The sequence below is a fragment of the Cryptomeria japonica genome, chromosome 1 (assembly GCF_030272615.1).
Source record: "Cryptomeria japonica chromosome 1, Sugi_1.0, whole genome shotgun sequence".
NCBI lineage: Eukaryota > Viridiplantae > Streptophyta > Pinopsida > Cupressales > Cupressaceae > Cryptomeria > Cryptomeria japonica.
This window is the reverse complement of record NC_081405.1, coordinates 644,992,089-645,007,037: the sequence shown is the minus strand read 5'-3', so window position 1 is coordinate 645,007,037 and position 14,949 is coordinate 644,992,089. Positions and strand designations below refer to the sequence as shown.

Here is a 14,949-nt window from a genome sequence, read left to right as displayed (position 1 = left end):
ATATTCACTATAACAATATGTGGATATTCCTTGTAATAATTTTTGGATAATGTATTAAAAAATGCTCACTTATCTTCCTACAACTTGTATTAAAAGGAAAGTTCTACATTAATAATATATATTTTATAATTTAAGGCTTGTTGTGTTTTACTACTTAACTCTCTATTAAGTTGACTCGTTCTTTTAGATAACCAAGTTCAAATCTCATTCCTAGTCTTTTCCTTATCTATATATGAGCATAGAGAGCTAGTGTTTGAAGTATTGTCATGGAAGAGAGTTATCGTAATTCTAATAAATTTCAAGCTAAATCATTTAAAAATAATAATAGTCATTCTACTCATGTTTTAAATTTGTGTTATGTTATCAATTTAGCCTTCATCGATTTACTGTATATATATATATATATATATATATATATATATATATATATATATATATATATATATATATATATATATATATATATATATATATATATATATATATATATATATATATATATATATATATATATATATATATATATATATATATATATATATATATGTGGGAAAATGTCATTGAAGGGAGTTGAGTTGGCTGTTTATCCCAAAAGATGCACTTGTTCAAGAAATCGCTACCATCCTAGTTAAGGATCTCACAAGAGGTTATTAAATCGTGTCACAAAGCTTGAGGGGAGACATTGGACACATTCCAACTATCTCCCCCTCAGTGTCACCCAATGGAATTTGAGTCTGCAACCCTACTTTGATACCATTTGAAAGGAGTTGAGTTGGTCATTTCTCCCATAAGGTGTACCTATTTAGGAAATCACTACCATTCCAGTTAAGGATCTCATAGGAGACTGTTAAACCATGTCACAAATCCCAAGGTGAGATGCTAGACAAGTTCCAACAGTCATATAGTAGTTGTAACAATTTAGGGGAATAAAAACATTAGTAAAGAGCATGGGTATGCATTTTTTACTATTACAAATAATATATATACATAGACCATAATCTCACTTTCCAAATACTTAAAATCAAAGTGTTGGAATTTTGTAACATAGGCAATGCTATCAAATTTGTTTATACATTCACTTTTTAATAACATGCCTTGTTGCTTTATCATGTGAGGTTTTCCAACCTTTTTCTTTGGTAGAGTTGACATATCCAAGTGGACAATCAATTACTACCTCTCATCAAACAATGTTGTGGAAAAATTCAATTCAAAAAGAAATTTAGATACTCATAGTTTTGTGGTACTTGCATAACCTTAGTAGTATTCTTGACAAATTCAAGTTAACTATCACCCATCAGTTGTTGATAAATGAGCAGTCCCTTCATAGAATATCTTGTGATTCCTTCCCTTAAACTCAAGATGTCTCCATTTTGTGTAGGCATTTTTTTATAAGACTAGAGGTGGTCCTCTAGAAATAAGCTCTCTATCTTCCCACTCAAAATAATCTATAGAGCTTTGATAACCCACCTTTAATATGATTTTTTCCCGTATACTAAATAGAAATGTTCCTTTTGAAACACTAAATGGAACAAACACATTTTTGTCCTTAGGAAGTCCAAATTTGATGCTCGAGTCCAACTTTTAGCAAGTGGAAACTCAGGAGGTACAATTTAGACTCATAATTTGTGATTGCCTCTAGCTCTTCCAATGCTATCCTATTTTCTACCACTTTTGTAAGAAGAAAGAAACCTTCTAACACATCTTATAGTTCTGCCTCCTTACTAAACACTCCTACACTTAATATTTTCTTACCTCCTTACCACTTTTAACTACCCACTTTCATGGAAGACAATTCTTTTAAGATAATATTTTTAATATATATGCTTTAAAATTCACAGATAGATTCTTTTGACACATTTGAAGATTGAGATGCTTAATTGTTTTCAATTTAATTTATCCTTTGAAAGTTGCCATTCTAGCTATTTATTCTAGTTTCATGTTTTAGATGGCAAATCTCATTGGTCTCTATAGGTAAACATACACACACACACACTATATATATATATATATATATATATATATATATATATATATATATATATCTTCAAGGATAGCTCATAATCCTTACAAAATTAGGAGTAAGGATAGCTCATAATCCTTACAAAAGTAGGAGTTTCTTTTATAGAGAATGAAGAAAATCTTTATACCTTGCATTATGAAAGGTTGGATCAATCATGAATTTTTTTAGTGCATCTAAAATATTCACTACACAATAAATTAAATTTTTTAATCTCAAAACCATTCCAAGTTATGCACTACCCAACACTCGACCACTTTGCACTGTATGCGTGAATTTGGTTGATAATTATTGATAGGTTATTTGAGTAGATGAGAGTTTCGATTGCCATCTATATCTACATCCAAATAAATTCTATAATTCTTTTATTTTGCTTATATCTGATATTTATAGTTTAACTTCAAAATTATATAATTTTCTAATAAACTTTTATATACCAAATAAAAAATATAATGACTCATAAAGAAAACAAATAACTCCTACAAATATGGATGCATCTGGCTCCAAAACAGTGCAAACGTACATCGTGTTAGTGATTGCTTGGAAAATCGCAACCGTTTAAAAAACGATCAACGGTGTATAATGTATGACTAACTTTTGTGTTAGTCAATTTCCTAACAAGCATACTTGTTTCCGAAACCAGTTTAGATGTGGGCTACAAATATACCCTGTTACTTAATACTTCTTATTTTCATTGAATATACTAAATAAATAATAAATTAAAAAAACAATTTGAAATTCCAACCCGACCTCCTCTACATCATGCCACTGGCTTTCCTATCTAATCTCACATTCCATCTTTTTCAATTAAAAAAAGAGGAAAAAATCTTAATATTAATGAATAATTATTTTTCTTATTTTAAAAAAATAATTACGTTGTCACTATATAACTACGTCTTGCAATATTATTACTTGAGAAATCTTTGCGCTGAAAGATCGGGATAATGTTAGAATGATCGATTTTGCATTGGCTGTTGTGGATTCTGTCTTCTGGGTTTTGTTCTGCTGTAGATAAGCTTCTCATCGATCTTGAGATCGCCAAGATCAGTAGAGTTTTGCCTTGTTTTGTGTCAATTTGGGATTTTTTTTCATCGAAGTGCGTTGATTAAGGTATCATGCTTGATGAATTCTAATGCAAATTTCAGTAGATGAAAATAAAGATGAACAGTAGAGTAAATTGTTTGCTTTGTCTTTTAAACAAATTGTTCGAATTTAAACCTTTTGCAGCAAAGCCTGGCATATTTTCGTAAATCCTTTTCTGTTCTGTGAATATGTAGGTTATTCCGTTTGCACGGATTTGAGGTGTTCGATTTGAAGAAAGCGCATTAGAAATTTATAATTAGGTAACGTTTCACGCTAACTGTGTAAGGTTAGGGTTTCTAGAATGATTTTTGTACAGATGCGTGCAAGGTAATGAATTACAAGCATTACTCTGGCTGCTGCGCTAATCAAGTTGTCTACCCTGCTTGTTTGGCATTTCCATGCGGGATTCTGCAGTAGAAGCATCGGCATGCTATAAATTAGCAGAAAAGCTATAATAGTCAGAGTCCTCAAATAAAGAAGTAAGTTTTCTAAATGCTCGAAATTCGAGGGTTTCGTGGTCTCTCTCTGAGAAAAAATAACTTATGGGCTAATTTAGTAAAAGAATTGCTCCTTGGGCTATTTACATTTCTCCAGGGTTTGAAGGTCAAGCTTTGCAGGAAATAGTATTAGCAGGCATATTTATTTATTTGTTAAATCACAAGATTAACTTCTCATGTTTTGTGTATTCTTTTTGCCTAAGATTCTAGGGTTTGAGGCCAAGAATTACCAAAAAAGAAAATTTACTTTCGCAGGCATTATTCTTGATCACTTCACTGATAAAACTGGTACTGATTTGTCAGCTTATTTTTTGACGGAAATCCTACAGTTCGCTTCTGGAAAGTGTTGGGCTAAATATACAGCCTTCAGGTAACAAGGAAGTTTGAGTAAGATTTGCTGACGAGTCCAAAAGAATCGATCTGCTGAATCCATCCGTGGAGACCAGTCTATCTTCTTAGCACTTTGCGAGATTCTGAAGAAGATCTTGACGACACTCCTTGCTAATTTTAAAAATTCTGAAGCAATAAGAACAGTTTTTCTAAAACAATTGGCAGTATTTACAGGCGATCTTTGCTATCTTGAAAATTAAAAAAGAAAGAAAAATGGTAAGCGCCCGAGCAGATTCGGGGCCTGTTTTGGCCGCAGAAAAAACTACTGAAAATGCTACTCCAAATTCACGCCCTGCTCGCCCATCGTATGTCCCTCCACATTTGCGTAACAAAGATCTTCAAAGTCAAGTACCCGTGCCATCCCAGAATTCTTCAAATCCTAACCCATCTTCAAGAAGTCCTAACCCTGATCCTATCCCAAACCCTAATCCCATACAACCCTCTGCCTGGGGTTCGAATCCTCGGGCAGGCAGCCTAAGCAGAACGGGGTCCTGGGCTGCAGAGAGTGAGAAGTCCTTTGGTTGGAGTGGCGAAAGAAACCTTAATCCTAATCCTCACCCAAATCCTCGCGGGCGGGGAAACACCAACAGGCTAAGAACCCCACCTACACCTGAAACAAATCCATTTGCTTCCCATGGCCTGAAGCCCGATGTTGTCAACACACTCTTCGACCAAGAAAACACGGGGATAAATTTTGAGGCCTATGAAGACATTCCTGTTGAAACCAGCGGCGAAAATGTGCCTCCTCCGGTGGGCACGTTTGCAGAAATTGATCTGGGTGAGGCACTGAATCTTAATATAAAGCGCTGCAATTACGTTAAGCCCACACCTGTGCAGAGGTATGCAATACCCATCTCACTGGCGGGAAGGGATTTGATGGCTTGTGCTCAGACTGGATCAGGTAAAACGGCTGCCTTCTGTTTTCCCATCATTTCTGCGATCATGAGGTCTAACGTTCCTCCAAGGCCACGCGCAGGAAGGAGCTCATTTCCCCTGGCGCTTATTTTGTCCCCAACCAGAGAATTATCAATGCAGGTGAAGTTTCACAAATGATCATCATATGAATGTATTGCTCATTTCAAGCATTTGTTTAAGAATCTACGTTTCAGTTGAATAATATCTTTTGTCTTTTTAATCTTTTTATTCATTTGTTATACTTAAAGTTATTTCCAATTGACTTTACATTTCAGCTACGTTATGACTTCTTTTCTTCATTTTGAGTAAGTTGTAAATGATTTAGATATCAGTTACAGCATGTGTTCTTTACTTACTCCAAGTGATTTGTAAATTATTTGTTAGTGTATGCCCTCGTCCATTTATTTCAAGAATCTATAAATGAGTTCTAATTACAGTTACAGTATGTAGTCTTAATTTGGGTTAGTTCAAAATTTTTGTGGGTAGAACTTACAATGTTATGTAACTGCAAAATTGAACGAATATGTATGTACTAGATACGACAAACCCATTTACATTTACATTTTAGTTGACATCATTTCTTCTTTTTAGTAGTTTCATTAACCTTGTTGAGGGTAGAATTCAAAAGGTTTATATAACTGCTTAATCCATGTATTCAATCTTTATCATCTGCAGGCCAAACTTCTGGGCTACATCTTCATGCCCATTTACTCTTCAGTTGCAGTATGCTTTCTTCTGTTTTACTTAGATAAAGCCTTTTGTGAATAGAATCTGATAATTTATATAATTGGAGAATCAAATGAATCAATCCTCAGAAGCTATACAAATACCTTACGACAATTTTATATTTCAGTTACAGCATATTGTCTTTTGTAGTAGTTCTGTCAAACTTGACAGGAGCAGGATTCCATACATCTTATATGATAGCTGAAATGAATCCATCAAATTTTAACACTTACAGATCTGAATTTGTATTGAAACATGTTGTGTGATGCACAAATTTTTGATAAGGAGAGATGCTAGGTATTTGTTAAACATACTGACAAGACTTGATATAATACAAGCTTGGCCAAAAGGGTCAATACCTAAAGATATACCTTATGGGTTTGTCAACAAAGGTTTCCAAACCAAATTGGTATCTTGCATGTCAGTGAAACTACCATCACCTAACCATTGATACCCCATCTGGGAACTATGTATCTCGTTATTTCTTATTCTAGTGATGTCCGGCTGGTTGGGTTACATTTCCAAGATGTTACACAATTGTAGAAGAGTGACAAAATATTTTACTGCGGCAGATCTAATTTTTGCATTGAGACATGCCACACAATAGACATCTTGGAAATGAACACACCTTTGTTCAAGCTGGAAAACAAAGACGTACTACATATATGCACACCTGAGCTATGGTATGTCTTTGTTTGTTTTGTTTATTGTTGATTGTTAAGAGTCCTACAATGTTATGTTAGCTGCTGAATTGTGTGAATAATACCCTAGTATCTGCGCACATCATTCTTGTTCTACTCTTGCATGCTTCTTTATGTTTGTGTTACATTATATCTTTTTTTGTTTTAGTTAGGCCAAACTTGTTGTGGTGGTTCTTTTATCTTATATAATCCAAGACGCAACCAAATCAAGTTTTAGCAGCTGCAGACCTGATTTTGGTGTTGAGACCTAGCTTTTTATGAAAATTTTAGGAATACATCCTGAGATTTAGAATGGAGAAGATAGAGGTGTGCTATATGCACAATATGCATTTGTAAGTGGTTCTCTATGTACCATCACATCTTAACTATTTTTGTGTAAGGTTGCCGTTCAGTTGTATGATATTTTCCTGGAACTAACTGCAGAATCGAGGGAATAAATCCCATGTAGCTGTGAAACTAACTCTCAAGCTAGATACATATGGCCATTTATATTGCAGTTGAGTATGACCTCTTTTCTTATAATGGTTAGATTTCTTGTGCAGGTAGAATTGCACTCTCTTAATATTACAATTGTCATTAATCTCGACAAATATAAATCTAATCTACATAGTTTAAACGTATTAAATTAGGCAACTATGAAAATAATTGATACACATTTATCACACCAAACTACAGACTAAGGACATGGCAACTAAGTTAAGAATACACCTCGAGCATTGTAAAAAATGAGGTAGTTTAGCTGTGAGCCTACAAACTAAGATTTCACTTAAAATTCTCATCCATGCCTCAGCAGTATATTCATGATCTTGAAGCTAATGGTGCTTTTAAAGAAACCGTTTCCTTCCCTCTATAGTGGAAAAACACAACTGAGCCTCAAATCCCCGTAAATGAAACTTGGATCCCTTGACTTGCTTTGAAATATGCAACTCTCTTTTTCTACTAGCTGTAGATTCATCTGCAACTTGTCACCATTAACATTTCTTGCAGTGTGGACGAGAATAACATGCACATGTTAATTTATTGGGGCTGCTCAAACATGGAATGCATTCAAGAAAGCCCAAGCTGGAACTTAGGAGAACCGAGGGCCATCCCAACCCCATGCCTGAACCTGAACTGGATAAAAAATCTTAACTCGTCTGTACACAAATTTGAGGGCTTAGTATAACAACTTTATGAAGTTCTTTAGGTTTACCAGATTTTGAGCATCACGGTTTAATTCTGCAAACCCTATGATATAATGTATACATACACATATATGCATGTTGACATATTGATATACACATATTGATAGAATGTGTATTTATACATGTAGATATGCATATGCATATACATATACATATATATCATAGTTACTAGGAGAGACCGATGCTAGTATTAGTACGGGAGATTGGTAATGGTATGTCTATTTTTGAAAAATAGGAGCGCCTTTAAAATACATTTAATAATTTAAAAATTTGTTACATTAAAATTGAAAATATCATGAAGTTGGACTTTCAAAACAAGAACACTGGTAAAGTTTAACATTAACGTCAACATACAAATCTCAAAGAGACAAAGAGTTCAATACTATATATTTGATATTACATACTGAAATTCTAAAACGTTGATTTGTTCTTTTTTCTTTATATATAGAAACTTGTCGAAATGTGGGGTTTTCTTTTTTTCTTAAATGAAAGCATTGGGGGAATGTTTCCTACAAGCAGGGACATCCTCGATGAGTTTCTGTTATGTGGGAATGTGTCTCGGTATTGAGATCTAAACTAGGGGGTTGGAGACGTGTCTCTGTGCAACTATGATATATATCTATACATGCACATGCATGTACACAAATATGCACATGTACATGTATATATGTATGTATGTGTATGCGTATGTGTATGTATTTGTATGTGTATGTGTATGTGTATGTATATGTATATATTTGTAGGTATTTCTAAATTAACTGTAGTAGGTAAGGGAGAGGGTTTGACCTGATTCCAGCTCTGTCAAAATCAAAGACCTTGATTTTTGATTGAGCTAATATGTGTGCACGTGTGTGTGCATTTATAAATTAACAATTAGTAGGTGAGGGAGAGGGCCTGACCCAGTCTATAATGGATGGGATGGGATTATTTTAATACCATTAAGTTATTAACCAACACCCTTCATTATTGAGTGAACCCAACTTTGCCAAAATCGAGGGCCTTGATTTTTGGTTGGGCTCATGTCTTTCCCTCTATCATTAGATGAGCATGTGCCAAAATTTTCATACTGTTTCTCAAACATTCGTGGTTTGCAAATGTATGGGTGTGTGTGCAAAAACACCCTTTATTACTGAGTGAAGCCAACTTTGCCAAAATCGAGTGCCTTGATTTTTCGGTTGAGCTCATGCCATTCCATCCATCATTAGAAGAGCAAGCGTCTCTATTCTTCCACTGCTTCTCAAACATCAAGTGGTTTTCAAATATGCATATAGGGTGTGTGGCTACATGTGTGTCTGTGTGCGTGAGGGTCTCTGCGTGGGTCATCTTTTAAATCATGAGAATTGGTTTCCTCAGAATATCATTCTACATTGGATGATTGTAGAAGTGGGTGAGGCAGTCAGTGGTATCTGTAGATTTGATTTTTGAAGTAATTGAATGTCATTTACGTGGATCTTAGGAATGCAACATACTTCAAGATGTGAAGGAAGCATTTTAACACGACTTTTGATCTTTTATAGCATTTTCACAATACCATTTTAAAGAATATATGTAATATAACTGAATACCAACCGTAGAATTGTTGTAAAAAAATAGATTCTATTAATTTGTGTGTTTCAATATTCGCATATAATAAATTATATGTTTCTTTGTTATTGTCCAATCAAACCTGGTGGAGAACTCCTATTGCAGCTAATCTTATTTTTGCATGATCACAAAATAAAGTTTGCAGAAGCATTCCAAATGTTTGACTTAACTGCTCCGATTCAATATTTTGGAATAGAATCCTGTAGTTTGGCCTTTCTAAATGAGTATCCTTAGCTGTAGCAGTCCTAAGTTTTTACTTAATTGTGCTATTTAATATTAAGTTTTGTAATGTTTTGTTCTATTCAAGTGGGAAAAGACCTTGTAAAATGCCCTTACTGAATAACTCTTCCAAGTTTTGCAACATTTTGAACATTTCCAAAGAAGATTCTGTATCGAATGTATCTGATATTTAATGCTGCATCATATTAGGTTTTAAATTCTTAATTACTCGATATGAGGAAATTGAGGATGAGATGATTGTTAAGATTTAGAGGATCCAAAATGCTGTACAATTAAAGTCTAAACCCAACCAGTAGTGAAACTTTGTAAACCACAATTTTTTGCATTCCAGAACTATATTATAAGGCAAAGTTGGGAAAGGAAATGCACTACAAATTACAACATCAATGTTAAAAAATCTGTACTTTAATTTTCTTCAGTTATTGGATATACAACTCCATTGCTGTTAATTGAATTAGTTAGTTAGTGGGGATCTTGGTTAAGTTGGTTTTACATCAAATACTAGTAATCTTCGGCAGATGTAAACAATTTGTGCTTGTGGCAAAATGTGCCACATGAGGTATTATATTGTTAAATAGTTTTTCTTGAAGAGTACTTTCTTAAGCCAATTGTCATAATATCTGTACTCAGATATGCTAAGATGGAATGTATTCTTAGACAAACAGGCATTCATACACAGAAGTTATTATCTACACTTTTATGATGATCTAATTGAGTTTTTGCTGCATGACTTTTATAACCTTTATTGGCAAGAGTATAAATTATATTTATTGAAAGGGCTGTGGTGCTTGAATATCAATTGATCAAGGTTGATGATTATGCTGAATGGAAATTATATTTGCCACATTGCCCTTAAGGCAGTGGTATGGAAACATTGTTTTACCAAAAGCACTAGCTGCTGTTATGTTCTGTAAATGAGGGTGGAATTGATGGGTTTCTCGGTGTTTAAGCCATCTGAGCCAAGTTTCAAAATGAATAATATATGATTTCAGATATTGCATCAACCTGTTTTATCCATTTTTATATTGACATCTTAATTGTTCTGTTATTATGTTGGCATCCGCTAAATTGATGTCATGTTGGTATGCTGTAGATATACGAGGAAGCTAGAAAGTTTGCCTATCAATCCGGGATCAAAGTTGTGGTTGTATATGGAGGTGCACCTATTAATCAACAGGTTTGTAAACTGGAAATCAATTTTGAAAATACAGTGGAATACATGCTGCCCTTTGTAAACTTTCTAGCTCTGACAGGGTGATTGCTATCTCAGGGAAGCATAAGCTTGTTATAAGTTTTGAGTGCGCACGGAGATAATGAATGTTGTGTGTTTTAATGGTTAATATCGGAAAGACTGAAAAATGAGTGATACCGTGTCTTAGTCTTTGTTCGAAGTCAGTTAATTGTCTCTATTATCCAATTAATTGTGTTATGTTGGATGGTAACTATAGCTTCTTAGAAGATTGTGATGTATTTGGAATATGATAATGCCAAAAAAAAGAGGTTCTGGGGTATGATGAAATAGCATGTTAATATTATTTTGTCTGGAAAGAAAACCTGCTAGAACCAAAGAAGCATTAATCGTTTGGGGAATTAATCGGCAAATCAAAAGTATAAGGTTTTGAAAAAATGGCTTATTAAAAATTAAAATATTAAAAAATTCAAAAAATAATTTAATTAAAGTTGTTAATAAATTGAAACAATACTATGTTTCTTAAATTTATTTATTTATCTGAATTTGTTAATTTATTAAAATCTATATATGGTAAATTAAAATAAGTTATAATCAATTTAAAATATCAGTAAGTTTAAAATTTAACTTACAAAATTAAATTTGTTAATATTAAAATAAAATAATACTATATTTCTTGAATCTAATTAATATTTGAATTTGTTAAATTTTTTTTAATTAATAATTTAAAAATTAAATTAAATATTTTAAAATATTAAATTCTAATTTATTAAAAATAATATTTTTGAAAACTTATAAAAAAAATAAAACAATAAATTAAAATAATATTAAATTTTAATATTGTAAATGTTCAAAAATTTAATGTAATTAAAAAAAATTATAATTCAGTTATTAAAAATTTAAAAGATTTCTTAAATTCAATAAATGTTTGAATTGTTAAAATTTATAAGGTAGTACTTTAAAATTAAATGTTGTAAAATCTTTTTAAAAAATTGAATATTTAAAATATGAAATTTTAATTTATTAAAATTTATATTTTCAAATTTCTATAAAAAGTAAAACAACAAAATAAAATATTATTAAATATCAATATTATATATGTTAAATTTTTTAATATAAATAAAATAAAATGATAAATTCTATTATTAAAACTTAAAATGCATATATTACATTTTTATAAAACAACAAAAAAATCATAAATGTAAAAAACTAAAAATCAAAACCCTAGCTCTTAATTTTTGCAGGCAACAGACGAGAAAACCAGAGCAGACAACGAAAACTCAACAGCTTCCGCGGAAGTCTGAAAATGCTGAATTTCATAGCCGAAAAACTTGTGTCCTGCGATTTGAATGCACTTTTTTTGCGACTTTATGCTGATAAAATGCGTATAGACTTCAAAAATGAGGTCAAAATGGCAGGTTAATGATATATGGTGTCTGGATTCTCGCCGAACGCCATCTTATAATTTTCCCTGCTGTTTTTTAGGGTTAATTTTTGTTGATTTCGCGGGAAATGAAAATCGCTTTTTTTTTGCAGGTTTTAATCGCGATTTACCCAAAAAAAATCCCTCGATTATTGGGGAAACACTCTCCGTCACTTACGATTGATTAATTGCAGACTAATGCTTCTTTGGTTAGAACCCATGATTTTTTATAAAAATCTCTTCTACATTCTAAATACATACAAATCCAATAATTTGTGTCTGAAACACAGATTCTTAAATATTAATATTTTTTGCTTTTTTATTTAGTATTCTTTGTGGAGGATGTCTTCATAACAAATGTCTTCTTTAAGAATTGTATTTTAACCATGTAACTTAAGCTACGCAAACAGACCTTAGACCTGTCTAATTTAGTGTATAGAATGTCTCTCTTGATTTGTTTTAGGCTGCTTAAATATTATTATTTTGAGCGTCTTGTACGAGCATTTTGATATTGGTTATGGTAATGTTTTGACCAGTTGGATTGATGATATTAACTGTTTTTGTAGCTTCGGGAGTTAGAGCGGGGTGTTGATATTCTTGTTGCAACACCTGGACGCCTTTCAGATCTTCTTGAGAGAGGAAGGGTTTCCCTTTCCATGGTGAAACATTTGGCTCTGGACGAGGCAGATCGCATGCTTGATATGGGGTTTGAGCCTCAGATTCGTAAGATAGTTGAAACAATGGATATGCCACCTGTTGGTAAAAGGCAAACGTTGCTGTTCAGTGCAACATTTCCGAGAGAAATTCAGGTACAAAGTTTGATTTGTATAATGGTCGTTCTGCACATGGAACCATTAATCTCTTGAAAGCAGAGCACCTATGATACATTTTACTCTTATATGTGGAGTATGTTATGGTATTGTGCCAATGTTTTTATGCATTTATTGGAGTTAATGGGAAGGACTTTTGAACTGTCGGTTGACAGTCCTAACATGATCTATTTATTTTTTGTTGATTGAATTGGTTTCAATTTCTAAAAATTTCCATGATGCTGCTTGTCTACATACTTAGAAATATTGTAATATCTCATACTCCAGACCCAGTGACTTGAGATGTCCATTTTTCTTTGATTGCAGAGGTTGGCATCCGATTTTCTTTCAAACTATATCTTCTTGGCCGTTGGTAGGGTGGGATCTAGTACAGATCTAATCGTCCAGAGGGTGGAATTTGTTCTAGGTGAAGAGAAAAGAAGCCATTTAATGGATTTACTTCATGGTCAAAGAGCTAGTGGGGCACATGGAAAGGTAATGTGTATATCAAACATCTGAGGTGTTTTACCATGCAATTTGATAAAAAGATTGAAATCATAAAGTTTTCCTTTTTGAAAATGCAGCATGCTTTGACTCTAGTTTTTGTGGAGACAAAGAAGGGCGCTGATTCCTTGGAATACTGGTTATGCTCCAATGGTTTCCCTGCAACCACAATACATGGCGACAGATCACAACAGGTTAGCTGGAGGATTCTCTATATGTCACATTAGTTTTGTAACTTGTTAGTGACATTACCTTTTTGTTTTAAAAATGTTCAAATCTTTGTTAGGTAAGTGTTGCTGACAAAGAGAACAATCTAAGTGTGTAGATCACAACAGTTCATGTTAACGCACAAAAATTTCTTTTGTGAAGTCAAATTATAATGACAAGTTTCATCTTTCAGGAGCGAGAGCAAGCATTACGATCCTTTAAGAGTGGAACAACTCCTATCCTTGTTGCTACTGATGTAGCAGCTCGTGGTCTTGACATTCCACATGTTGCACATGTTGTGAACTTTGACTTGCCAAATGATATTGATGACTATGTTCACCGCATTGGCCGTACAGGTCGGGCTGGAAATTCTGGGTTAGCCACTGCATTTTTTAATGAAAGTAATATGTCTTTAGCAAGGCCACTTGCGGAACTGATGCAAGAATCAAACCAAGATGTACCAACATGGCTTCATAAGTATGCTGCGAGTTCAAGGTCTTCATTTGGCAGTGGGGGGCGAGGTCGTCGATCTGGGGGAAACAGGTTTGGTAGTCGTGATTACCGAAGAGATGGAGGCAGAGGTAGTGTGGACCGCTATGGTGGTGCTGCCCGTTATGGTGGTGCACATGGTAATGTGGTAAATACATACGGCTCGCCTGCAGGGTATGGATATAGCAATCCTGGCTATGCTAGTGCATGGGATTGAGAAGCTGTAAATACTTGAATCAGTCAATGATTTCATGACATCTGAGATTCTGAAGACTTCGGAGAATTTTTAACCTTGAAAGTGCAGTTGTACTTTTCTCTGGCATTAATAATTTTAACCTCTAACAAAGTTACTTACCTTAGTACATGTGAAAGCAGTGTCGACTTAACTGATCTTGTGACATTAATGGAAATATGACTAGATATTACAATGAGCTTAACTTTTGCGGCTTATTAGCCTTCTGTATATTAGGAGAACTGAAATTTGAAGGGTTAGGGTTGTAGTTATAGTTCCTGATTCTTGGCAGGCAGCATCTTATTTTGTTGCAATTGACATCGTGGACAACTAACTTCTAACTCGCCATTTCTTGTGAATATCGAAGTCAGCTGAAATGTGACAGTGGATGTGGCAAGATTTATGATTGACATTTTGTGGGAAGATTTATATCATGGGGAATATATGTATTTTCTAACCTATTTTCTTATGTAAATCACATCTATTGAGTAATGACTAAATCTCATTACGACGGGGTACATTGTGCTCTTTTACTATTATAGGAACTACTCAAATTTTATCAGAGCAGCACTTGATGGGGATTTGTCTAATTTTGCTGCATCATGATCCTGTACAAATTTTTAACTATACCATCTGGTTTCATGTCATTTAATGAGTCTCAAATATTGTACGGGATTCTTAATTCTTGGAATGTATGTTGGAATATCCTAGTTGCCCTTCAACAATGAACAAACTGTTTGATTGCATACTATATTTATT

General features: G+C 33.4%; 1 protein-coding gene across 3 annotated transcripts; it reads left to right on the top strand.

Moving 5' to 3' along the window:
* Window positions 1-2,925: 2,925 nt before the first annotated feature.
* Window positions 2,926-14,729, top strand: LOC131037814 (DEAD-box ATP-dependent RNA helicase 52B). Of its 3 annotated transcripts, none has more exons than XM_057970022.2 (9): window positions 2,926-3,127; window positions 3,295-3,360; window positions 3,515-3,579; window positions 3,927-5,022; window positions 10,431-10,514; window positions 12,516-12,758; window positions 13,086-13,253; window positions 13,343-13,456; window positions 13,663-14,729. In XM_057970022.2, exons 4-9 carry the CDS (start codon window positions 4,201-4,203, stop codon window positions 14,173-14,175), a joined length of 1,944 nt encoding a protein of 647 aa, XP_057826005.2. In that variant the 5' UTR covers window positions 2,926-3,127; window positions 3,295-3,360; window positions 3,515-3,579; window positions 3,927-4,200; the 3' UTR covers window positions 14,176-14,729. The 3 variants fall into 3 exon arrangements, with proteins under 3 accessions (XP_057826005.2, XP_057826004.2, XP_057826006.2); XM_057970021.2 differs by having other exon boundaries at window positions 3,901-5,022; XM_057970023.2 differs by having other exon boundaries at window positions 3,853-5,022.
* The last annotated feature ends 220 nt before the right edge of the window (window positions 14,730-14,949 follow it).

Coding starts and splice junctions, on each gene's coding strand:
- LOC131037814 (XM_057970022.2), top strand. CDS start 4,201: ATGGTAAGCGCCCGAGCAGATTCGGGGCCTGTTTTGGCCGCAGAAAAA. Junction 10,515..12,515: donor GTGCACCTATTAATCAACAG/GTTTGTAAACTG, acceptor CTGTTTTTGTAG/CTTCGGGAGTTAGAGCGGGG. Junction 12,759..13,085: donor CATTTCCGAGAGAAATTCAG/GTACAAAGTTTG, acceptor CTTTGATTGCAG/AGGTTGGCATCCGATTTTCT.